Source organism: Thamnophis elegans, chromosome 4 (assembly GCF_009769535.1).
Source record: "Thamnophis elegans isolate rThaEle1 chromosome 4, rThaEle1.pri, whole genome shotgun sequence".
NCBI classification, from domain to species: Eukaryota; Metazoa; Chordata; class Lepidosauria; order Squamata; family Colubridae; genus Thamnophis; species Thamnophis elegans.
In genome coordinates this window covers 623794-649608 of record NC_045544.1, presented here as the reverse complement: position 1 = coordinate 649608, position 25815 = coordinate 623794, and the positions used below count along the sequence as shown (strand labels likewise).

General features: G+C 39.2%; 1 protein-coding gene across 1 annotated transcript; it reads left to right on the top strand.

Annotated features, from left to right (window-relative positions):
* The first annotated feature begins 203 nt into the window (after positions 1 to 203).
* On the top strand, positions 204 to 25815 carry TDRP (testis development related protein). The gene is made up of 5 exons (XM_032215708.1): positions 204 to 325; positions 939 to 1131; positions 12154 to 12219; positions 21070 to 21173; positions 21933 to 25815. The coding sequence occupies exons 2-5, from the start codon at positions 1015 to 1017 to the stop codon at positions 22279 to 22281; spliced, it is 636 nt and encodes a 211-aa protein (XP_032071599.1). The 5' UTR covers positions 204 to 325; positions 939 to 1014; the 3' UTR covers positions 22282 to 25815.

Here is a 25815-nt window from a genome sequence, read left to right as displayed (position 1 = left end):
AGACCCCCCCCCCGTCCGCCCCCCCCCGAGCACGAGGAAACCCCGGGTGGGGGGGACCTCGGCCCCGCCCCCCCCACGCGCCCCCCCACGCGCCCCCCCCCCCCTTTAAGGCCTGCGCCGCGCGCGCCCGCTCGCTCCCGGGTTGCTGTGGCGACGGAGCAAGCCCCCCCCTCCCCCGCGGTCCCTCGCGCGCGCTCCTCCTCCTCCTCGCCCCCCCCCCCCCGGCCGCCCCGCCAGCCGCAAACATGGCAGCGGCCGCTCGCAGGCTCCGCTCCGCTGCGGAGGCGGCGGCGGCGGCTCTGAGGACGAGGCGGAACGGCCGCAGGTGAGGAAGGGGCGCCGAGGGCCGGGGAGGCAGCCCGACATCCCTACCGGGGCCTCCCCCTCCTCCCCCCCGCTTGGTCCCCCCCCCCCCGGCTCTCGTGCGGCGTCTGTGGAGGCGGCTGGCGGCGGAGAGGAGATTGGGCTGAGGGGTGGGGGGGGGGGTCGCCTGCGGTGGGGGCCGCGGGGAGAGGACCTGCCCCCCCCCCCAACGCGGAGGAGCCTCCAGGCTTCCCGCCCTCCCCGCCCGCCCCTTTTCCCCGGCGAAGGTGCCTCTGAGCGCGTCCAGACCGCCCCCCTTGGACGCGGCTGAGTCAGCGGGACCCATAAATTGGGCCCCCGGGAGAGTCCTCGGGGCGATGGGAGTGTGCTCGGAGGGCGAGGGAAGCCCGGTCCGTGGGACAAACGCAGCAGCAGAGAAGGCGCTAGATCTCTGTGTGCACCCGCAGCCCCCCCCTGCCCCCCCTCCCCCCCTCTCGACAGCGGCTTTTCTGGGAGTCAAGGCTCCCCGGCTTCCTTCGGCTTCCTTCGGCCGTTTCTCCAGGGAGCTGGTGGGCTGGTGACTTGAATAGCAAAGTCATCGCCACTTCAGCCGGTTCTCTCTCAAACTTCCCCAGGCGCAAATAAGAAGGACCGGTCCGCCTTTGGCCTCCTCCGCTCCCTCTCCCTCCCTCCCCGCCTCCTCCGCCCGTCATGTGGAAGCTCAACAAGAGCAGCAAGGTCCTCCTGGACGATTCCCCCGAGGAAGAAGACGGCCGCCGGCAGGAGAGGAGGCCGCCCCCGCCGCCAGCAGGGACCTTCTCGGCTCAGGTAAAAGTCCCCCCCCCCCCCAGCGCTGCTGACTCTGCGGCCCCCAAGAGCTTCAATCAGCAGCCTTTCTCAACCCTTGGCCCCTTGGAAGATGTCCGGACTTCAACTCCCAGGATTCCCCAGCCAGCGAATGCAGGGAGTGAATGCTGGCTGGGGAATTCTGGGAGTTGAAGTCCGGAGATCTTCCAAGGGGCCAAGGGTTGAGAAAGGCTGCTTTAATGTTTCTGTCCCCTTTTGTTCACAGACTTTGCTTTCTCTCCCTCTGGCCTTTACCCAGGCCAAGCGCCTTGGCTTTCTTTCTTTCTTTCTTTCTTTCTTTCTTTCTTTCTTTCTTTCTTTCTTTCTTTCTTTCTTATAACTCTGATCTGGCATTATGAGCAATCGCTTTCTGTTCCCCTTGGATGCCTCAACAGTGAGGCTTGTGGCAAGAAGGAGCTGGTATGTGCTATACTGCTGATTATCCTCTGGAAAGCTCTTTTCAATCTTTCCCTAAAAATGCCCCACTCAGCAGTGCTAAAAGCTCTGCTGCATGCTTGGAGAACTTTTCTCTGTGCTTTTGAGTTAAGGCGTCCAATTATACTTTTCATTAGATACAAGTGAGTAAAATTACACCTTATATTGGTTGAACATAACAAAAAATAAGGAGCTCTGAAAGAGTGCACTGTAGAAGTTCTCACGGTTATGTTCAAAGCAGGGAATCTTAAAACTTGAGGTCAAATCTTGTTGCCCTTCAGCACGCTAGCCTATTGTCAATATATATGAAAATACTTTTTATCACTCTTATAGAATCTACATGATCTGCATTTAATAGCACTTGGAGACATGTTTGTGAACACACACATTTTGAACCTGTTCATTTGTGTTCTTTAAAAATTCTGCAATAGCTTGTGATAAGATTAAAAGTATATAAGATTTTTACATTAATTTTTCTCTACTTTTTCTCAAATTTTCTTTAGCAAAATATAAAGTACAGAAATACAAAGAGAAATGAAAAATTGGGAAATAGGAGAGGAAAAGGGGAAGAGGAAAAAAAGTGTAGGAGGAAAGGAAAAGAAAAACTTCCAACTCTTTTTGGCACATAGAATAAGGCAATAATATACAACCTCAGCTTTTTACTATTATATAATAGCCATTTCTATAACAAACTTATCTAATTAGTAAAACCCCAAATCAAAGTTTCATTTTTTCCACCTCAAGAACAAAGTCTAAAAGCAGTTTCCAAGCAGAAATAAAATTGTGTTCTTTTCTTTAATCAAAGCAGTCAGTTTAGTTATCTCTGCTAACTCCATCAACACTTTTGCAGCTATTTGTCCACTGTGGGGATCAAAGTATCCTTCCTTTTTTGTGCCCAGAATGTTCTTGCTACTATCAGCATATATAACATCAAAGTTCCATTTTTTAAAATTTCTTTAGTCATTGTTCATATTACTTTATACTAACATAAGCTCCCTATTGTTTAGTGAAGTCAAGTTTATTTAGGATTGTAACTATAGGTGTGCAATTTTAGGTCCTTAAAAGGGAAACCTAGGTACAATGTCTAATCTTTTCAAAGCTGTGCATCCTTATTTCAGAGGGGCTTAGTAACTCGGATTGCTATGTGGAATATTGCAGCATTATATTCATTTATCTAAAAGTCACTCCTTTGAACTTAATGGCAGTTACAATAATGGAACTTTAAAACCTGTTTATTCAGGATTGCAATGTGAGTTATACTTTTCTAGGCTTCTATTATAATATTTTAAAAGATAATAGGTTTGTTTATTGAAAGGGAATACTGTAACAACATTAATAAAGTAAATATAGGTCACTTGAGGTTGAGCTTAAATATTTTATTAATTTAAACACATTAATTCATTTAAAATTAAATGAATTAAATGTTACTTGAATTATCTTTAAGAGATTAATTTCTGATGAAAATAGAGAAATGTACAAAATATATTATCCAAGCAATTATGCAGAATATTTAGTGTTGATTTAAAATTATAATTTTAAAACATATAATATAACATAAATTACTTATTGCCACATTAAAAATTTATAAATACATTCCACCCTTCTGAGGTTGGTAAAATGAGCACCCAGATTTTTTGGAGGCAATGGGCTGATTCTGAAAATCATTTAGAGAGGGCTGGAAAGCACTGTGAAGTGCTATATAAGTTTAAGTGCTATTGCTATTAGCAGTTGGTAAATAATATACCTGAATAAATTACAATAGGGGTAATTTCTCAGATTTTTTTGTAGTTGGAACCTATTCAGTGCAAGCAACATGTCCCAAATTACCATTTTATTAGTAAGAAATAAGCTCACATTATTTTGCAAGAAGCAGTTATTTTGTCATCTTTTTTTTTTTTTTTTTTTAGATTTTATTAAGAATTTATATGCCGCCCTTTTCCCTGGAGGGACTCAGGGCGGCTTACAATAATGAGGGGAAGGGGGTGCAAGACAAGACTTAAAGGAAAAAAAATCGTGAATAAAAGAAAATTATCCATAAAAACACAACATTCATTCAACATTCGGGCGGGGTGAGAAATCTTCTTTGCGCCTTTGATGAAGTAACTGATGTCCTTGCTCATTTGGCCATGTGCTTTACCTGTGCAGATGTTATTAACCTTGCATTCTGAGCAAGGTGAGTGCATGTTTTCCTTACTTAAATGAAGACTAGGAAACGGGGGTGAAAAAAGGAAAGCGACCTCCTTACAGTACCTCTTTGAGACACCTGCACCATTTTATACTCCAGCATAAACAGACCCAGTAATGCGATGTAATTATTCACTTTAACTTGGTCATAACTTTATTAATTATAACAGCTTTTCCTGAAACAATCGTTCAAAAACTGGGTGTTCCTATTTTTTGAAAACTGGGAAAGTTCAACCTTAGCTTTAATTTGTAACAAATAACTTGTTTGTTTGGTTTTCTCCCTACCTGCACTCTCCCTACCATAAAGAGCTTGTTTAGTATTATCTCTCTACCCATGCTCAAAACTTTTAGCAACATGTTACATGTATTTTTGAGAGATGTAAGGTATTAGCTATATATTATTATGACAAGAAATAGTCTGTTTCTGAATGTTGATGTAATGCCTTCCCTATTTAGGGATAGTTATAGGCTATGAGGTCTAACATGATTTTCCTGTATTAATTTGTGCTTTAAATGCTACCTGCAACTTAAAGTGTTTGCTTTCTTGTATTCATAAATCCCTAAGTACACTAAAACATTCAGAAAAACACCTACATAGACATAAAGTCTCCTTTGAGTCAACTTTAACTTGTATTAACTTCATTAATATGTATGTAGTTTTCTTGTAACAATATGGATTATCTATCTAAAAAGGATACCCACTTTAACTGAATTGCACGGTTTTTCTCCCAGATTTGATAGTCACTACTAGCTCCTTTCTTTCTTGGTTGATATTTTATTCCATCTGTTGATCACATACCTTTAGGAGGGTTGTTCATTGAGCATGGATCAGTTTACGTAAAACATTTTGGCCTCCTTTGTATAGTCAGTGGTTGTAGAACCCCAGAAAGCCCAGTGTTCCTGCTGAGGAAACTGAGGCCGTCTGAAGAACAGGTGAACGTTTGGTCACCAAACATTTGAAGCATTTATGTCTGACCAGCCTGATGTTTTTATACATTTCAGCTGTGATTGAGTTTCTTCAGGATAAGCGGCTGTGGTTTGATCTTGGCTACCTGTATAATATTGCATGTGAGTAATAGAGGATCCAGGAGGCTAAAGGCTGTTCCTGCCCATTAAGGCCATAAGCACTCTTATAAAAGTAGTAGAGTTGGTAAAGAAATTTGTTTCCTAAAGCTATATTTTTTATATTTTGTGTCCAGATGTTTCTGTCATAGATCAACTCTGATAGTGACACACTTTCAATTTCTAAGAGATTAAAGAGTGGGATCAAATGCCCAACTGACTCTACAGTTAGAAAGAAATTGACCCTGGTTTTGTGAAAGGAGGCACCATTAACATTGTTAGGGCTCTTATTCCTGCTATATGTACTTAAAAGTCCTGATTGGAAGTAGATTTGGCAGCCCCGGAGTATTAAAGGCATGGAACTTTTTCTGTATTGTTTGCTTGTTGATCCAATATGCCTGGTTTGAATAACCATGCAATTTCTCCACCTGCTAATAGTAACATAAACCTTTTCTATTTTTCCAATGTACATTTTCTTTAAATATATCTGATTTTTTATTTATTTGTTCAGAACACCTATTTGTGGCCCAGTTTCCTATAGTTCAGCATGTTTACGAAATTTATTACAGTAATTCTACATTTTATTAAACCTTTTTATCCTCTTTACTATCTTCCTTAATGCAATTAAATCACGTTATAATTTAATGGCCTCTGATTTAGGAGAATGGATTCTTTATGAGAGAGGTCATATACTTCACGATTCTTCTACTTATTTTTGACTAAGTCTTGTTCCTTTTTGGAACAGTTCCTTTTTTTCTTCTATCAAAGGTTCACTAGATATCTGTCATCTTAAACTTTCTTAAAATGAAGATTGGATTTTATCCCATTTTAAGCCACTTTTTTCTCTTTTAATGGCTAAACCTAAGGTTTAAGACTGTTCTCGTATGAGATGACTTTCTGAACTCTTCTGTAATGTTCTTTGAACAAAAAACACAGTCATTTTAATAATTTAAAGACACATGTTTTGTGTGCAGTTCTGCATGCTGTAAGCATTTCCTTCAAAGGATTTGCACAGTCACAGTATATAAAATTAGAACCTGGCTGCATAATTGCATGCACAGCTGCAGTGATCCAATAGAAATCTACTGTAGCAGTTTCTGACTTTCAGTGGGACTCTTTCATATTCTTGCATGCACTGGAATGAAGAATTACGGGATTGCTGTCTATTCTTTTCTCATATTGGACATAACAATGTTAACTCAGCAAGATTGTAGCTGCTTTATTTGTGCTTGGTCCAGAGTTTCTTGTTAGTGAATCATATCTATAAAAAGTGTATACCATTTGTTGAAACACCTCTGTCCCTCATTTCAACCTGCATAAACTGTCAGTGATTTGTCAAACAAATAACTGCACTGGCAGGAATTTTTAAATTTCTAAAACAAAACCATTTGTCTTATAAATATTAAAAACTAATTAAAAGTATAAAAAGTATAATTCTAAAGATGGGCTGCTATCTGTAAATTAATAAAAGGAAAAATAAAATGGCCGGAAATATTTGCACAGTCACAGTATATAATTTGGATGGTCAGCATATTGCTCCCAACAATCTGAATGGGAGGCTGAGTCAACCTTGAGCCGGTCTGGATCAAACTCCTAGTTGTAGGCAGAGTTAGCCTGCAATACTACATACTAACCACTGTGCCATCACGGCACCACCATGGCTCTTAAAACTAGGACGCTTAGATTTTACATTAATTGAAGAAACCTTAGTATATACACACTGAGAGAAGTAGATAATGCTTTTGGATGGATTTTAGTAAAGAATATCAAAAGAATGAAGCCAATTTTATAGAGTTAAATATTTTTACACTTAAATAACTGATATAAATTGGGAAATAAGCTTTTGTGACAAAATACAGTACAAGTAAACGGAAAATTGGATTATGTAGGCATGTTTATCTGTGTTTGGATTATTCATTTCTTAACTTCAGCAGTAGGACCTGAGCAAAAAAGTAAAGTTTGGTTCTCCTCTCTCTCGTAGGAGTGTTCCCGTCCATGGTTCCAATTCTTTCCATAGTTTCCTTCAACTTTATCTCCCATGTTTTGAATTAAAAACCAAAAATGTCTGCAAGTAGCTAAATATCTATAATATATTTATATGCCTTATTTTAAAAATAGATTTTGAATTGATGATTTGGAGGGTATTTTGTAAATTCAGGATACTTCCCTATCTTGGTGACATTCGTGTACATTATCTAGTATACTATTTGTATTTTGTATTTGTTTTGTATTTATTGCACATTTATAGGCCGCCCTTTTCCCTGAGGGGACTCAGGGCGGCTTACAATCAAAGGGGAAAGGGAGTGTAGGACAAATACAAAAAGAGATGTGAGCAAAGGTAAATTAAACAGTAAAACACAACATTCACTCAGCATTCGGGAGGGGCGAAAGTAGACTTATCCCCAGGCCTGATGGGCAAGCCAGTTCTTGAGGGCTGTGCGGAAGGCCTGGACGGTGGTGAGGGTACGAATCTCCACGGGGAGATTGTTCCATAGCGTCGGAGCCGCAACAGAGAAGGCTCTCCTCCGAGTAGTCGCCAGTCGGCACTGACTGGCGGATGGAATACGGAGGAGGCCAACTCTATGCGATCTGATGGGACGCAGGGAGGTAATTGGCAGAAGGCGGTCTCTCAAATAGCCAGATCCACTACCATGAAGCGCTTTATAGGTGGTGAGTAGGACCTTGAAGTGCACCCGGAGATCGACAGGTAGCCAGTGCAGCTCGCGGAGGATCGGTGTTATGTGGGCGAACCGTGGTGCGCCCACGATCACTCGCGCGGCCGCATTCTGGACTAGCTGAAGTCTCCGGATGCTCTTCAAGGGTAGCCCCATGTAGAGCACATTGCAGTATTCCAGCCTGGAGATCACAAGGGCTCGAGTGACTGTTGTGAGGGCCTCCCGATTCAGGTAGGGCCGCAACTGGCGCACCAGGCGAACCTGGGCAAATGCCCCCCTGGTCACAGCTGAAAGGTGGTGGTCAAAAGTCAGCTGTGGGTCCAGGAGGACTCCCAAGTTGCGGGCCCTTTCTGAGGGGTGTAAATTTTGTCCCCCCAGCCTGAGTGATGGTATGTTGGTCAAATTTTTGGGAGGAAAACACAACAGCCACTCGGTCTTGTCTGGGTTGAGTATCAGCTTGTTTGCTCTCATCCAGTCTTTAACGGCCTCAAGACCCCGGTTCATCACGTCCACCGCTTCATTGAGTTGGCACGGGGCGGACAGATACAGCTGTGTATCGTCCGCATATTGGTGGTATTTTATCCCGTGCCTCCGAATGATCTCGCCCAGCGGTTTCATGTATATGTTAAATAGTAGGGGGGATAGGACCGACCCCTGCGGCACCCCATAAGTTAGGGGCCTCAGGGACGATCTCTGCCCCCCTACCAACACCGACTGCGACCTGTCCGAGAGATAGGAGGAGAACCACTGCAAAACAGTGCCGCCCACCCCTATCTCCCGCAGTCGTCGCAGAAGGATACCATGGTCGATGGTATCGAAAGCCGCTGAGAGGTCAAGGAGAACTAGGATGGAAGCATGGCCTCCATCCCTAGCTCTCCAGAGATCATCGGTCAATGCGACCAAAGCGGTTTCTGTGCTGTAACCGGGTCTGAAGCCAGACTGGAAGGCGTCAAGATAGTTAGCTTCCTCCAAGGTACGCTGAAGCTGGAAGGCCACCACCTTCTCAACAACCTTCCCCACAAAGGGGAGGTTGGAGACTGGACGATAGTTATTAAGGACAGCTGGATCCAAGGACGGTTTCTTCAGGAGGGGTCTCACCACCGCTGTCTTAACTATTAGAAAGAATGCTATTCTGTCAGCAAACACTTTAATATCTATAAAAAGGAGGAAATGAGGGTTTGAGAAAATGCATGAAACCAAAAAGATGCCATTTAATCCTCCATGGAAAAAAACCTACCTGGAAGGGGGTTGCTATTTGCCTTTATGTATCATCACTTGTAATTTTTCCCTTCTACTTATTAACAAAAATGTCATTGAATTCCTTTTGAAATAGTCTGTGTATTTAGACTATTTTGAATCTAAAATGCCACTCAGATTCTTCATAAGAAATAAATAATCATGCAAAGCTGGATGTATATACTGATCTTGAATTACATCTAAATTCTTCCTTGTCCTTCAGGCAGGTAACCTGAGATATTTTACACCCTTTTGAAGCTACACCTGAACTAGATTTTGTTCACCTTGTTTTTCTTGCTCAAAAGATTTGATCTTGCATGCAGGATCAAACATTTCTGATTTTTGTCCTGTAGTCATGAGCCACTGCTGAGATTTTCCAGCAGTTTCCATCTGTAAAGAAAATCTTTTCTTTCAAGGAGTAATTAAATATTTTTAAAAGGCTGGAAATAATATTTTTTTTCCTGTATTCATAGTGTTTAGTCAAGAGTGTCAGTTGCATACAAGAAGTTTTCTAGCAGAAAGTACAGTAATAGATAATTTAGTTGCCACTTGTTGCCACAAATTACTATTCAGAGGCATCCTTTTATGAAGAAAAAATTCTTAAACGATTGTTCTTATTTTCTGCTTGGGAAACGTTTGCTTGGAATTACACTTGTCAAGGTATCACAAGCTAAACCAAACACTGACTTTTTGTGTGTGTTCAGTGAGATGTTTTTATCTTAGGCAACCACAACTGTCGAGCCCTTCCTATACAATAAATATTTTTCTTTTCCTCATGTTCTAATAGGGAGTAGAATTATGTAGTTTTATTTACATAGCTTTATATACTGAAACTATGTTTTTTTTCCAGCAGAAATGTTTGTACATACAGATTCTGTAATATTTGTAGATTTGTTAATCCAAATATTTCCTCCTGAGTCTTTTTTTTAAAAAACAAAATCTCCCTCATAAAGATTTCCAAACAGAAATTGGATAAAAGTGGTGACCAATTGGGTCAATTCCTTACCTGAACAGAGAAACCTAATGGCCAAAGGTGGGCAAAAGAGCCGTGGGGGGAATTTCCAACTCTCTGCCAGCTTCCCAATTGAGTTTCCTTGTGTGAAGCTAGCAGATATTATCAAAAATCCATCCTCCCTCCCTCCCTCCCTCCCTCCCTGCCTGTCAGCCAATAAATTCTTAAATGACAGCAATTAATGTTTTAAATAGAAAAAGGAAGAGGACATTTGCATTATATATGTGTGTCTATATATGAGTGTGCCTATGTTTAGGAAATCCAATTATTACCTCAAACAGATTTCAATCAATGTAGCAGACTTCAGATTTGACAGTCTGGATTTGCAAGATTGTATGAAGTAATTTGCATTTCCTACCACAACATAAACAATGAAATGAATGATTATTATTTAATATAAATGAAAGAGACAAAAAGTAGGCTTAAAGTTTAATCTCTATAAAGAGAGCTGTGTTCTGGTTTAATTAATCCCTTGAGTACCTGTACATTTTAAAATAATATTCTAGAAAAAAATGCGTGTGTACATTCCTCTAGAAATATTAAAGGAACTGGCACAGTTACTGTTACTGAAAGCTTGTTACCAAAGTATTAAACAGCATAAGACAAGCTGAACCTCAGGAATGCTGAAATAAGTCTTATCCTTTGAATGTTTAGTGAAAGAAATACAGTAGTTTGACCATAGAGCATAACATTACATTACTAGCTTAAATTAGGCCATTAAAATATGCAACATGGATGTTACTTGCATGCATGGCCTTTGAAAATTACAAGAGAAGTATGAATATATACATATAAAAGTTTGCTTCGTCCACGGAAATGAATGCAGAATTATTTAAATAAAGTTCATTTGAGTATGTAAATCTTTTGATTTAAAGTTGGGGGTATTTGTAAATTTGCAAACTTCAAGCAGCCCAGTTTTCCTTATGATTATTTTGCTGTTGTTGCTGTTTAATTTCACTTGGTATTTGGTTGCATAATTATTACTGTTCACAGTGAGAACTATGAGTGTGAGATGGAACTTGACTTGAATGGGAAGAAGAAGAGTGGCCAGATTCTTCTGTTGTCCTAATCCATTTGCCCCTTCATATTTATGTGTGGCTTACCTCAAAAATTGATAGAAAACAAAAACTATTGGATGCCATTTCCTTCAGCTGTATTTTTATTAGAACTCTCTAGGAAGGAGGCACAGCTTGTCAAGCAGGCTTAACCTGAGTAACTTAATTTATGAGAACTAATGAGATCTACTCCGGGTGAAGATGCTGCCAGCATAAGAAGGCACTTTGCAAAATATGGTGATATCCGATTTGATACTAATTAATGTAAAGTTGGTTAATATACTAATAAAGTACTTGATTTCTAGGGAAACAATTCAAATTATTCTTCGTTAACTATTAGTTATATACATGCGCACATTTTTATTTACTTCTTGATTATTGCATCCTGTCAGGTAAACTCCTAAATATTTCATTGGATCTTTTATTATCTCACAGCCAGTCTCTTTTCACATTTTCTTCTTTGTAAACTAAACACCTTGTTATTATTATCTTTTTTTCTTTAATTGATTTTATATTCATAAAAGCAACCAAATATTTTATTATTTCATCAACTATGGAGTTTTGTGCTTATAATCATGTTGTACTACTTTTTAGTACTACATCAAGTGCATAGCATTTCATATTATCCTGTATTTCTTATTCATTCCAATTATCTATGATCTTTTCATATCTTGTCATGACTTCCAGAGTAGTCACAAAAAGTAAAGGGGACAGTGGACATCCTTGCTTTGTGTCTTAGTTAATTGAAAAGCCTGCGGAGAGTATTTCATCTTTGCTGCTTGCCTTGGCTATATATTCTCCATACGTTTCAAATTCTTATCCAGGATTAATTCTGTTTAAGACCTCTAGTAAAAACAGCCTGTTCCAAATTGTCAAAGGCTTTTTCCAAGTCTAGAAACATTACTGCCGCCTTCTTTTTCCATAATATTGATGAATTCTATGACATTTATGATACCTCTGTTATCTTTCATCTTTCTTTTCGGAACGTAATCTCTGGTCTGTGTATATTCTGTATTTATTCTTTCAGGTATGTGCTTCCTCAGATGTTCAGCTAGCATAGTAGTAGATATATTGTAATCGAAACTCAGTGAAGAAATTGGTCTATATTACTAAGTTTATTTGGATGCTTCCCTTCTTTGTTCAAGCGGCATGTGCTGATGAATGTTTTGCCATGGAAAGATCTGTTTTTAACAAAACAATAGGAGAGGAAATTGAATATGGACCAAGTACATTATTTATATGCCAATAGTATCTTTATACAATATTAACTATTCTTGTTATTTCTTATTCATCACAAACATTTGTTAAACTCTCTTGAAATTTATAGTTATTTATTCTTTTTCAGACTAAGAACAAGGATTCATGTCTTCAGGATGAAGTAACATCTTCTGTTTCACAACTCGCAACAAAGGTTTGTTTATTTTTGAGATGTGAATTTAAACTTTATTTTGGATTTCTCCTGTTGGGAATCTTTTAAGCACACTACTATTTGTTCAAGCAAGATTTCTTTGTTATGACTGTAACAAGATGATTTATTGTATTTTCTATTAATCTTTACATTCTTACTATTGTATTATTAGATATCCTGTTTCCCTGAAAATAAGACCTCCTCAGATAATAAGCCCAATCAGGGCTTATTGAGCGCTAAAATAAGCCCCCTCCCCAAAATAAGCTCTGCCTGATAATATTGCAACGCAGCAGCAGCCATGAGGTGACCACACTCACCGCCTCCTGCACCTCCAAAATAATAAGACCTCCCCGAAAAAAAAGGCCAAGTGCTTATTTCGGGGGGTTCCTATCTTCGGTGAAACACTGTATATTTTTTCATAACAAAATAAAGCGTCAGTTTATGTTCTTTATGTTAGGAGATTGTGTATGATACTAACTCTAATTTCTTTGCTTTGGTGATCTAAATTTTAATGCTACATAATCAATTTTTCTGCTGGATAGATAGATTTATTTTGGAAAATTTAGCTGTTTAATCCATTTAGCATATGGCAGCATCTAGCTGATTTTAACTGTTCTCCGAATCTAAGCAGGGTCAGATCCCTTTGGTACTTACCTTCATTACTGTTGTTGTTGTTGTTGTTGTTGTTGTTGATTATAAAGATGATGATGATGATGATGATGATATTAATCTGTTGCTTTGCATATACACTGACAGCTTTGCACAAGAGACAAATTTCACTTGGCCAAATATTCTATTGTATTGTATTGTGTTGTATTCCATTCCCATTCCGGTTCTAATGGGGGACCACGTACTAATTCCAGAGCTGTTGAATAGATTGGGAGGGTAAAACAAATCTGGAAGAAGGCAATAGTAAACTAATTCTGTAACAAATATTGCAATGAAAATTACATGAGTCACAAAGACTCAAACTCAAGGTCATCTTTACCTTTTTATGTGTAAGAACTAGTCCTTAAACCTGTTTTTAAAATTTTCTATATGTAAATATTTTGAGGGTTAAAAAAATAAAACTAGAAAACAGATTATGACTTGCAGTATTAAAGAAAATAGAGTCCTATTTTAGTAACGCAATGAGGAAATCTGTCAAAGTAATCCTTGGATATGCCATCTTTATTTTATTGTGTAAATAATTATTCTGGGCTATTGCAGAACTTAATCCCCCACTTTTCAAAGTTTATTGTAGCAATTGTCTTAAAAGCAGCCACTTCTTGGGCACTTTAGTTTTGAGGATTTTCGATAGCTTACAATTATCACCTTGTTGTAATGCAATTGTAATGGAGGACTTCTGTCCCTCTTGCATTGAATGATTCCTCAGCAAGAAGTCATGATTGTCAAATTTGATTGCATCAGAGCCTGCAGTTGATGCATTGGATGATGCTATGCTGGATAGCTATAATTAAGTTGTTTCAGCAAATGTTAACAACGTCGCAATTCTTCATTTCCAGAAAACATACAACTATGCACCATATTTGGCTTGATCATGAGTGCCAAGATGCTGTACACTTCTAACTGTATAAAGAAAAAGCTGTTTTTGTTCAACATCTGACTTACAGAAATCCAAAAACATATAAACAGTTAAACCATGACAAAAAAATGAAGGCTATAATAGAATCCTGGCAATGTCTGATTGTGCCAATCCAAGCATAGAAACCCTATTGCTTTTTGGAGTGAATCTAGTGAAGGCTAGTATTAGGCTGACAAAGGAAATGTTAGCATTTTTCCCTCCAGAAGAATTTGGTACAGTTTTTCCCCTCTGGAGGGAAGGGGAAAACACTAACAAAGGGCAGCATTCTGAGCATTAAGGAACAGTAAAGTTCCCTAGAATTATTGCCAGATTTCAGGTCCCTTTTATGGCATGCTCAAGGAATGGATACCTCAAATCTGATGAGAATGCTAGCAAATTCCAGCATTCTTGTGATTGTTCTCTACAGTGGGGCAAGGAGAGGGCGCAGGTCTCCCAAGCATGGTGGGAGACCTTGGCCTTTTTCCTGCCCCCCATTAAGGGTCTTGGGTCTTCTCTCCCCTATGCACCACTTAAGTCACCTAAAGACTGCTATTGGGAGATCCAAGATGGCGGTCTTTAAACAAAGCAATCACATGGTGCCTTACTTAATGACTGCTTCATTCAACAACTCAGATTATGGGCCCAGTTGTGGTTATAAGTGGAGGACTAGCTGTACTAACACTTTAAAAACACTTCAGTAGAAAAATGTCTGCGGCTTTTGGTATTTAAAATTTATGAGGCTGCAAGACTGAAAATGCAGTATAGCAATCATGGACACGTCACTAAAGTAATATCTATAAGAAAATGTGTTAATCAAATGTGTATTGACTGCAGTTTCATTTAATACGTAAATTATTGGGGCCTCATCTAAGGAAGCATGCTTTCGTTTTCCTAAACAAATGTGTAGCTGTATCAGTATATTTTTGTACACCCGTTGATGCTGCAATTTTATCTGTGGCTCCAGTAAGCCTGAAGAGAGCTTTGCAACCACTCAATATGGCAACAAGAAGGAATTGATTTTAAATTTTGCCCAAGCCAAAATCATCACCTTCTCTAAATATGCAACAAATCTTCAGCAGTTGGGGGGGGGGGGCATATTATTGGCAGGGGAGTACTTGGTGCACTCTGAGCTTGGTTGTTTCCTTGATGATGTTTTATTGCCCAACTAGATAAGATCCTCATTGCTAGTGAGTGTTGAGTTTGCTTCTTGTTTATGTATAATAGCTTACCTTGCCAGTGTTGGGGTGTAGTTTCCTCCCCCACAGTTCCTTGATTAGGAGAGCAAACCTTCTGAAAAGCAAACCATGCTAACCAAGTGCTCCATGATATCCCAACTCCCACAAGAGAAGTCTGTATGGTTATTATTCAGATGAGTACAAAGACATTGCAGCAACCCAGAAGACCGGAAAAATGAAGCCGATCGCCCATACAACATCTGTTGACAAAATGAATACCTACACAACGTTATCAAAAAGTGCCTGACTACTCAAGCCACTATGGCACAAACCAAGACATGCTATGAAAGGGATAAGGGACAGCCACACATAGATTGTTACAACCTCATGGCATGACGGTGGCACACAAACCAAGCAAAGCCCTTCCAAATATCTTAAGTAAACAAAAAGACCCAGTAATCCAGGAGACAAAAACTCATGTACAACATAGAGTGTAAGAACTATAACAGCCATTATGTGGGAGAGACAGCAGTAGAGCAGCAGAGCCACATCTATGCACACCAAAAGCACTCGAGAGGCATGATGAAAACTTCTTAATGCCACAGCACATGGACAAGCTTCAACATAGTTTCAGTTGGGAAATTGTAAGCATCCCAGACCAAGCTAAATCCAAAAAGATTCGGGGAATTGCTGGAAAATTGGCATTTAGATAAATCAGCCATCAATAGCCACATAGAGATGCACCTCATTTACATATCATTTTAAAATGGGAGAGATCATCCGTAGGCACGGGATCAGATACCATCAATATGCGGACGATACCCAGTTGTATCTGTCCGCCCCGTGCCAACTCAGTGAAGCGGCAGACGTGATGAACCGAGGCCTTGAAGCCGTTATGGACTGGATGAGGGTTAACAAGCTTGTGCTCAACCCAGAAAAGACCGAGTGGCTGTTGTGTTTTCCTCCCAAAGATTCGACAAATATTCCATCACTCAGGCTGGGGGGTCAAATTTTACACCCCTCAGAGAGGGTTCGCAACTTGGGAGTCCTCCTGGATCCACAGCTATCGTTTGACCACCACCTGACGGCTGTGAACAGGGGGGCATTCGCCCAGGTTCGCCTGGTGCGCCAGTTGCGACCCTACCTGAATCGGGAGGCACTCACAACAGTCACTCGGGCCCTTGTGACCTCTAGGCTGGAATACTGCAATGTGCTCTACATGGGGCTGCCCTTGAAGAGCATCCGGCGACTTCAGCTAGTACAGAACGCGGCCGCGCGAGTGATTGTGGGTGCACCGCGGTTCACCCACATAACACCTATCCTCCGCGAGCTGCGTTGGCTACCTGTCGATCTCCGGATGCGCTTCAAGGTGCTATTAGTCACCCATAAAGCCCTGCATGGTAGTGGATCTGGATACTTGAGAGACCGCCTTCTGCCAATTACCTCCCTGCGACCAATTAGATCTCACAGGTTGGGCCTCCTCCGTATTCCATCGGCCAGCCAGTGCCGGCTGGCAACTACAAGGAGGAGGGCCTTCTCAGTAGTAGCCCCGACCCTTTGGAACGAACTCCCCGTGGAGATTCGTACCCTCTCCACCGTCCAGGCCTTCCGCACAGCCCTTAAGAACTGGCTATCCCGTCAGGCCTGGGGACAAGGATAGTTGCCCCTCCCGAATGATGAATGTATGTTGCTTATTACTTTTATTATATGTGTCTTCGTCATTGTTTTGTATTCCCCCTCCCTGATTTTATGTGAGCCGCCCTGAGTCCCCTCAGGGAAAAGGGCGGCCTACAAATATTAATAAAATCTAAATCTAAATCTAAAAAGGCAATAGAAAAGCTAAGAAGGAAACAAAAAAGACAACGTATCTGCTCCAGCAACCAACACCCAGACAATCAAGTAGAAAACATCCCCTAACGAAGGAACCACACCTCCACCAACACTGTACGTAAGCAAGCTGCACACTCAGTACATGTGTGTGTGTGTCAGAGAGAGAGAGAGAGATGCCTATGGTTACATTATGGATTTTAATGTAGGCCACCGGAATCACTGGATGCAAGTTGGGTGACCATGTAAATACCATAAGAATAAATAAATTAATACCATATTTTTTGGAGTATAAGACGCTCCGGAGTATAAGACATACATTAGTTCTGGGGGCGGACAAAAAATCTGCCTCTGGCTACCAGCATCCCTTAGTATCCATCTAAGGTAGCATCCTTGCAGCAAACAGTCTGGTCAGCTTCAGCATGTTATTGCAGCCTGACTCGGCACGAGCAGGTATTCCTCCCATAATACCCCCAATCAACTGTTGCAGGCTGTGTGGATCGCCACAGCCCATCACCAGGTGGCTGGAACCAGCTGAAAATGTGATGTGCAGAGGCCAAAATGAATGCAGAGGCCTAAATTGTGACACATGGAGGCGGCGATTGGCGATGATGTACTGTGGCAATCTCCGCAGCCTGGAATGGATAAAAAACAGCATGCAGAGGCCAAAAACGCAATGCGCGGAGGCCAAAAATGTGAGATGCAGAAGTGGCAATGGGCTGTGGCGATCCCCGCAGCCTGGAACGGTTCAAAAACAGTGTGCGGAGGCCAAAAACATGATGCATGGAGGATGAAAATGCACCAGTGGATGGGCGTGGCTTTCACAACATTCACTGTATAAGGCGCACCACTTTTAGAGGAAGGGGAGTGTGTCTTAAACTAAAAAAAATATGGGAAAATAATAATAACAATGCTGCACTGGAAGATCTGCAAGAAATACCATTGCCTGCAAGCAAGAACTGGTGGGACCATAAAATAAAGAAAGCTATAGAAAATGAAAAAGCTGGAGTACTCTGGGATCTAAATTCAAACCTATAGGCATTATCCAGAGTTTTCTTTGTCTTTCTTATTAGCAATTGTCGATAATAAGACAGAAAACTCTGGATAATGGATGTGGCAGTACCTGGAGACGGCAGAATAGATGAGAAAGAACTGGAAAAGATAGCAAAATGCAAAGACTTACAAATTGAACAACTGTGGCAAAAGAAGGCAAATAGAAATAGGCACCTTGGTGCAATCCCAAAACAACTGAAGTACGACTTGAATATCATCAGCATTTACAAATTCACCATGAGTCAATTGCCAAAGGCAGCTTTACTCAGAACAGCTTTCATCCTGCGATGATCCCTCTATCAAACATCAACATCTTCCTCTCCCAGATCCTTGGGAAGGACTCAGTAGGTAGATATTAAATGCTGTCTGAATCCTGTCTGACTGTGCGATGAACCATAATAACATGATTAATGTTAATATTGTAAATGGCTTGATACTTAGCATGTGAACAAAAGATTTCATAATAAGATTCAGCTGATTAAGAATTATGAATTAATAGATTTCATTATCTATCTTTATGTCTTTGAATATAGAGACAGAGATCTACTGATGGATGAACATAGCAATAGCGTAGACAATGGTTATACAGCATATTGAATTACAAAATGCCATGTAATTGTTTTGTGAAAATGGTTCAGAAGAAACGTGCCTTTTTTCTGCTACATTTTTAAAGTATAATTTAACATAAATAAAGTTAATAAAATAAAAAACTTTTTTAAAAAAAGTTTGAATATATGTACATATTACATCTTATAATGTGTTGTATTATGATATACAATTATGCTATATATTGTCTCATATGGTGCATTTTAATATGGAAAGTGATCACTTAAATAACAGGAATTTCATTTAAGTCATAAAACGTATTATTCTCCCCCAAAATGCATAAACAAACTACAGGGAAACTGTTTTAACATTCCAGGAAGAGGCCAACTTAAAATTTTCCTTTGATGTATAAGTACATCCTGCAATAGAATTTTTGAATGTTTCCTAAAACAAAAGTTGCTACCAGACGAGACTGAACTTCCCTACATGTATTTGTTAATCAGAAGCATCACTAAAACAGTGGCACACAAATGTCTAATATATGCAGCATTATAGTATATTGTAATAGAGTGAGGACTCAGTGTTACATAAAAGCACTAATGGTTTTTTTCCCGCCAAGGGAGACCAAAGAAGACTGGAGTGGGATGGCTCGAAGTTCTTTTAGTTTTTTAAATGTCATGCTCTAATGTTTACTTGAGATTCCTCTTGTTGCAGTCAGTTAAACATTTCTTCCTACCCAAATAATGTTATCATTTAAATTTAGTATAGAAAGCCAGCAACCATGAAATTCTCTTTACAAATTTACAGTGCTTCAACATTTACAAAATTTTTGCAAAACCCATTATAATCAGCAGATTTTTAAAACTGACTAAGAAATAAAAATGGATTCTCTGCTATATTCCAGGAAGGCAGAGTGAGGCACAGCTGGACTCTTATATATAAAATGGCATAATTCTGACTGCTGATATGATGAACTGATTTCATATTTAAGACAAGAACAAGGATAATTTATTTTTTATATTTTTATACTGCTGAATCTCAAATGACTTTCACCAGTGTACAATAGTGTAAAACTATTCTCAGAGACAAAACATCAGAATAAACAAAAGCAATAATGCAAATAATTATTCATTTTTAATGTTTATTTAATAATTTATTAGACTTGTATGGCCCTTGAATTTCACCCAATTCTTGGCAATCCACAACAATCCAATTAACAGAATGGTGATAGTTTTCATTCCCAAAATGCCTTCTGGGACAATTCAATCTTCAGTGGATTCTGAAAGACCAGCAGTGAGGATGCTGGCCTGACATCCAGAGGGTAGCCATTCTATAAAGTGGGGCCCACAGCTGAAAACCACTGTTTGTGTTCCTCCCCACCTACATACAAATCTGAGAATAAACAAAAGTCTTGGTGAGAATTATGTACTGTGCAGATAAATTGGATGTGCCCATCCCCATTAGGAGGAGATTGTAAGTCCGTAAATGCTAAGCCATATAAACATCTATGGATTAAATCCAAGACTTTGAATTGCACAGAGAAATTTAATAGTGTCCAATACAATGATTGTAAGGCATGTCTTACGTGAGCATGATGAGTAATTTGCAAGTTAGTTTGCTGTATTTCGCACCAGTCATCCTTTCCGAGTTGTGTGCAAAGGCAGCGTGCACCGTAGGAGCTTAGGTAATGATGTTAAGTATAGTATCCAAGTCACCCCTGGGATAAACGTGAGCCCTCATGGCCGGGGCCGCCTGTGTCAGGGTGGGGCTCAACTGAAGCTGGGCAAAGTGCTTGCTGGCCGTCATGCGCTTCGGAACAGCCGTGAGATCAAGAGCTTTCCAATAGGCAGATCTTTCTCTCTTTCAAGAGAAGTACACTCTCTTCAGAATTATGACTGAAGAAGTTTTAAGATTCATCTGCACAGAGAACAACGAGTACCTTACTCAGGGGTTCAATTTCAACCAGACTCAAAAGCCTCTAGTGGCTCAGGACCTCTGCTACATCCCACAACATCGGGGTGAGAAGTTCCTGATCCTGATCCGGGTGAATGGTTATTTATAATATTTATTTGTTTTATTTGTAGATCTAAGCAAGTAATTTTCTCTAAAGCACAAATCTAACATATCTAATTCTTGAGCAGTATAGGTTAAAAAACTTACAAAATTACTATGCAATATTTAGATTGATGACTAAAGCATTGCTATTGTTTTCTGGGCCGTATAAATATTAAAGCAGATTAGGAACACCAATATAGTAATTTAAAAAAATAAAGTGGTAGAAATGTCATGAGAATTTGGCACTTTTAACGTTTTTTAAAAATACACATTTTAATTTGTAAAATTATATTTGGAGGTGAGTGAATATTGTGCAGAGTTGCGAGCAGCAGACTGCCAGTCTCCACTTGAGACGTGGGCTGAATCTGAGTCTAATGTTTTTCTCAGATTCTTTAAAACGTAAAGCCAGAAGAAATTAGCATAGAAATCTTTTAGGGAATTTAAGGATTTATTACTATTAATGCCTTATTATTGCACAACAATTGCTTTAAAACAAGTTGCAACTAAGATACAATAGAATTTCAAATTAAACTTATGAAAGACAATATACTTTAACTATTAAAACTTTTCTACAGTGTTGCCATATTTCATGGAATTATTTATAAATATTTTTATTATATTATTCATTATTAGGTTCAAGGTGCAGGTTTTCGGGGATGGAAAGAAGTCACCTCCATATTTAATAAAGATGATGAACAACAATTATTAACAGGATGTAGATCTCCAAAATCTAAAGGGTATGTATATAATGGAGTGTAAAATGATACTAAATGTAACAAGCGTATCTTGTAGTAAGTTTACTCAAATTATTGAAGCTAGAATCAAGGCAATAAATCAGGAGAAAGTAACTAAGATTCCAGAAAATTAGACCAGTGTTTTTCAACCACTGTGCCGCGGCACACTAGTGTGCCGTGACATAGTGTAAGGTGTGCCGTGGGAAAAACACTTTATATATAGTCAATATAGGCACAGAGTTAAATTTTTTTAACGTTTTCTAATGGTGGTGTGCCTCGTGATTTTTTTCATGAAAAAAGTGTGTCTTTGCACAAAAAGGTTGAAAAACACTGAATTAGACAATATACACTTAAATTCTGTACCGGTTTTGTTAACAAAACATTCTGTTTAAAGATTTGCATTGAATTGGAGCTGTGATTGTTATAGATGGACATGGGGGAAAACTGGCATTATTCCCACTAATACAGCTAAAGCTGCCAATTCATAGAAATGGAAGGGCTTGCAAATTAATTACTTTTAATTTTTACTATTCTGGTTACTCTTTTGTTAACCCTTTTTTGCCTTTAGCCGTTTTTTAAAAGATGGAAATATAAAAATAAATGCTTAAATGAGCTAAATATATTCAGTGAAATTTGAATGGTAAGAGGAAGATACTGGAAAAACCATCCAGTGATAAAACAATGTTAATCTACTCTGACCTAGGCAATTAAATATCTCCCTTTTTCATACGATTCCCAATAAAACTATTTATTGTCACCCAGAACAAATATGAAACTTAAAGAAGATTTGAAGTCAGAAAAGAAAGGTGGATTTTGGGACAGCTTGGTGATAAAACAGAACCTCCATTCCAGGAAGCCCGATGAGATTGAAGGATGGGACCCTCCCCAGATTCCTGCCGGCGACCACCTCAGTGACGCAGAAAATACTCTCAGTGACTCTTCATCTTGGTCAGGCTGGGAGGATGAAACCAAAGGCTCAACCAAGTACACGAACCTGGCAAGCTCAGGGAATAATAGTTCAAGGTGGAGCATTAAATCAGCCGGGAGGTTGGTCAGCATCAGGCGGCAGAGCAAAGGTAACCTCACTGATAACTGGGAAGAGCTAGAATGACGGCATATAAAGGGTTACTTATGACAAAGCAGAGCATTTCGGCTTCAGTGTATTCCGTGTTTTTCTGCAAGAAGAGCCAGTCTGAATCTGGGATGATGAGTACCTGCATCTCTAGACTACACCTAGGATATTATGAACCTCTTCCACTCATGCTGTCACCAACCCCAGAATACTCGGATCCACCCAGGCCATAGGAAAAAGTGCAAGCTTTGTTCTGCATGTACCTGCAAAAGACGTGGAATGTCCTAAATATTGTTTTAGGTTAGATGATTTATGTCTGCACTTAAACCAAATCAAAACACCGCATCTTTTTGCAGAACTGCATTGTTCAAATTCTTTAATAGTTGACTCATTGGTTTCTTAGACCTCCTATTTCCTCACTGAACAAAGTTTAATACCAACTTTGTGCCTATAATTTCCACATTCACACTGTCTTATCTTGAGTTGCTCTTTAAAAACTGAAACGATTGTATACACTGGTTGAATATTGAGTGCGTTAATGTAAGATTTAGATTTCTTGAACTTCAGGTAAATTTTTTGAATGATTTCCCTGTTTTGTGAAAATGCTAGTTTATAGCTGATACCTCATTGTTCCGGCTTTATAATGGTTCTTAAGATGGACATTTTGACCTGCCAAACGTCTGCATTTTTCTAAAATACCAAACCAAACATGAAGTGCAAGAACACCAATGTTTTTCTTCCGTTGCACACATGCCACAGATGCATGTTTGCAACAAAATAAAAACTTTCTGCATGTTAATAATGCTTCTGCACATGGTGGTGTCGAACCATCACTCAGCTAAAGCAGAAGTGCAATCATCCTGAATTATATATTGCAAATACAACTTGGATGTCAGCCTAAGCACAAATTCTTACAAAAGTAGTTGCATATAGTATGACTCCACTTTGTATCAAAAATAGAAGCAAAAGCTCTTTATCTGAGCAAATTTGAATAATATGGAAACTTTTCAGGTTGCTACTCAGCTGAGTCATTGTATGTATTACCATCATTGCTGATGATAACATTGCATATTATGAGGTATTTCTAGGCTGTTGCATTATTTAGAAAACTGAAGAAATCAAGCCTTTCCTAAAGTCTGGCCTATAAGAAGTGTTGTCACTCAGTTTATGCACAATCCTTTTATAGACTCATTGCTTTTCAATCTTTGTCCTTGTATCCTTTGTCCACATGATCCTCTTTATCTTTGCTGCTATGTAAGGTTTAATTGGTTGTGCTCTTTCTTTGCATCTTCATGGAGACAAACGTTCTGTCTTGGCTATCTGCAAATGCTTAGTTTAATTTGCTCTTACACAATTTTTTTGCTGGCTGCTGCTAACTTTATGACTAAAGAAGAAGAATTTTTCACAGTGCAAGGAGAACAGAAGAAACGTCCTCTTAAGCTTAATCTGGGGGTTCTTTCCCCAACAGGATATTTTTATACATACGTTTATTGAAAATAGTCCCGTGTATGCGCTTAGCATGATAGAAGACACTGTGCTTTTGTATGCCTTTGTGCCCCCACGAGAGGAGAAAGAGATTCAATGAATTTGTTTGAACAACTTCCTTCAAATCAACAAGGAAACACATTAGGTAAATGCTTTTTTTGCATTCTTCATTATAAGCATCTTTTCCAGTCTTCTGGACTGCTCCATGTATGAAGTTCCCTCAAAGACTAGAGATTAACACTTGTTAAAAGTTGTTTTACACATATGTCCTTGTGAATGGAATCCAGTAATTTTGAATTGGAGAAGACAGTTACAGTTAAATGAGAAGCTACCAAAGAGCCATTGCTCAGCTAACTACTAGTACTACTGATTTCAAAAATGAAGAAAATATTAAAAGTGCCTTGAATTATAACAGTTTGTTATAGAAATGTTTGGTTAGAGAAATTTACTGTTTTCTTCCACATCCTTAGAAAACTTTTGATTGTTATTATTTGATTTCAGGTTCTGCAAAATGAGTATCTAATTGAGGATGGTAGCATATTTCTTGCCTCTTAGTTACCAATCCTTACTTGAAACCGATATTGAGCCTGCATGACGCTGCTTATAGAATGGGCTGTTTAGCAATATAGAAACTAAAAGTCTATGTTCAAAATTTCTTTGTTAAGAATCAGGTTTTTTTACAAGACTGTTTTATAACTATGCAGAACATTTCCAAGGTATAATTCCTCCCTCCAGGTAAAAGCTTCATATTATATTAAAAAATGAAATATCATACTACACAGACACAAATTATGGCTACAATCCAGAGATAAGTTATTTCTCAGTCACACCACAAGATTTTATATCCTTCGTCCACCATGTCTTATGTCTTTGAGTATACAGAATTTTTCCTTGCTGCTCTATTGCATTTCGAGATGCCCTTATGCCACGCAGTATCTTGTGATCAAGTGCCGATTGTAAAATTGTGGTGGACGAGGCTGACACAACCAGCCTGAATCTTGAAAGTGGGCTAATAACAATTCCTTTTGTGCTTTTCTTTTTTCTATTGACAATTGTATTTCAAGCTACTGGCATCAGTCCTATGTTGAGGAATGGTAGACAAAAAAATATTTTTCTTTTCAAATACCAAATTGTAAAATTGTAGCCTAAACACGGTTGCTATGCAGGAATGGGATTTTATAGTAGCATTATAGCTGAACTAAGAATTTAGAAAAACATTTCTTTGGGAAAATTAAAATAGAGCATCCAAACCACTGAAAGTAAAAGTATATTAAGACCCCTTTAAAATTCAGAGAAAATTGTACAAATATGCATATTCTGTTAAAAGTGATTTACTGCCTATGTCTAGTGTGTGCCCTAATTTCTTTAAATTAATTGAAAGTAATTCCAGAATGCAGCCATTTTCTTTATGCAAAGATCTCTTTGGTTTACAGTTTAGGGAAGATAACCATTCAAAAGAAGGAAAAGTATGTTGGCATTAAGATGCGACATAAAAACAAATCCAGGAGCGAAACTTAAAAGAGTTAAATATGTTTTCTTTCTTACCATTTATCAAAACCTTTTTATACTGTGACAGACAGAAGTTCTGCCTTGCATATTATACCTGTCAAGTGCCTGTATCTCACCTTGATGTCATTTCTGTGATGTCCAGTTTAATTCCATATTCACACATTTGTCCTATATTTATCTAGACAAGGATGGGTAGATTTACAAAACTTAAATCCTATTGTAAAACAAACTCCACATCTGCATCCTATGTGTTGGCTTAAGCTGTTGCAGTATTAATAATGAGTTGTGAGGATGAAGCTAATCTACCTGAGAAGCGGAACTGATACGGATGGTTTGGCCCCACTGTTACAAAAGCTCTTCTCTTCATTGGCTGAAATCGTGACTGGCGATCCTTTAAAGCAGCCTTCACAAAACCCCCAGACCACAAGCCATTCCTCTCTGACCTCCACTGCAATTTATATATTGAGTGAAGGCTCACCATAGAAACCCTAAAATGCCATCCGTTGCTCTGCTGGATCCTTTTGTGTGCCGTAATGTGCAATATGGTCTATTTGGTCTTAATTCTGGATCCTCTGTGCT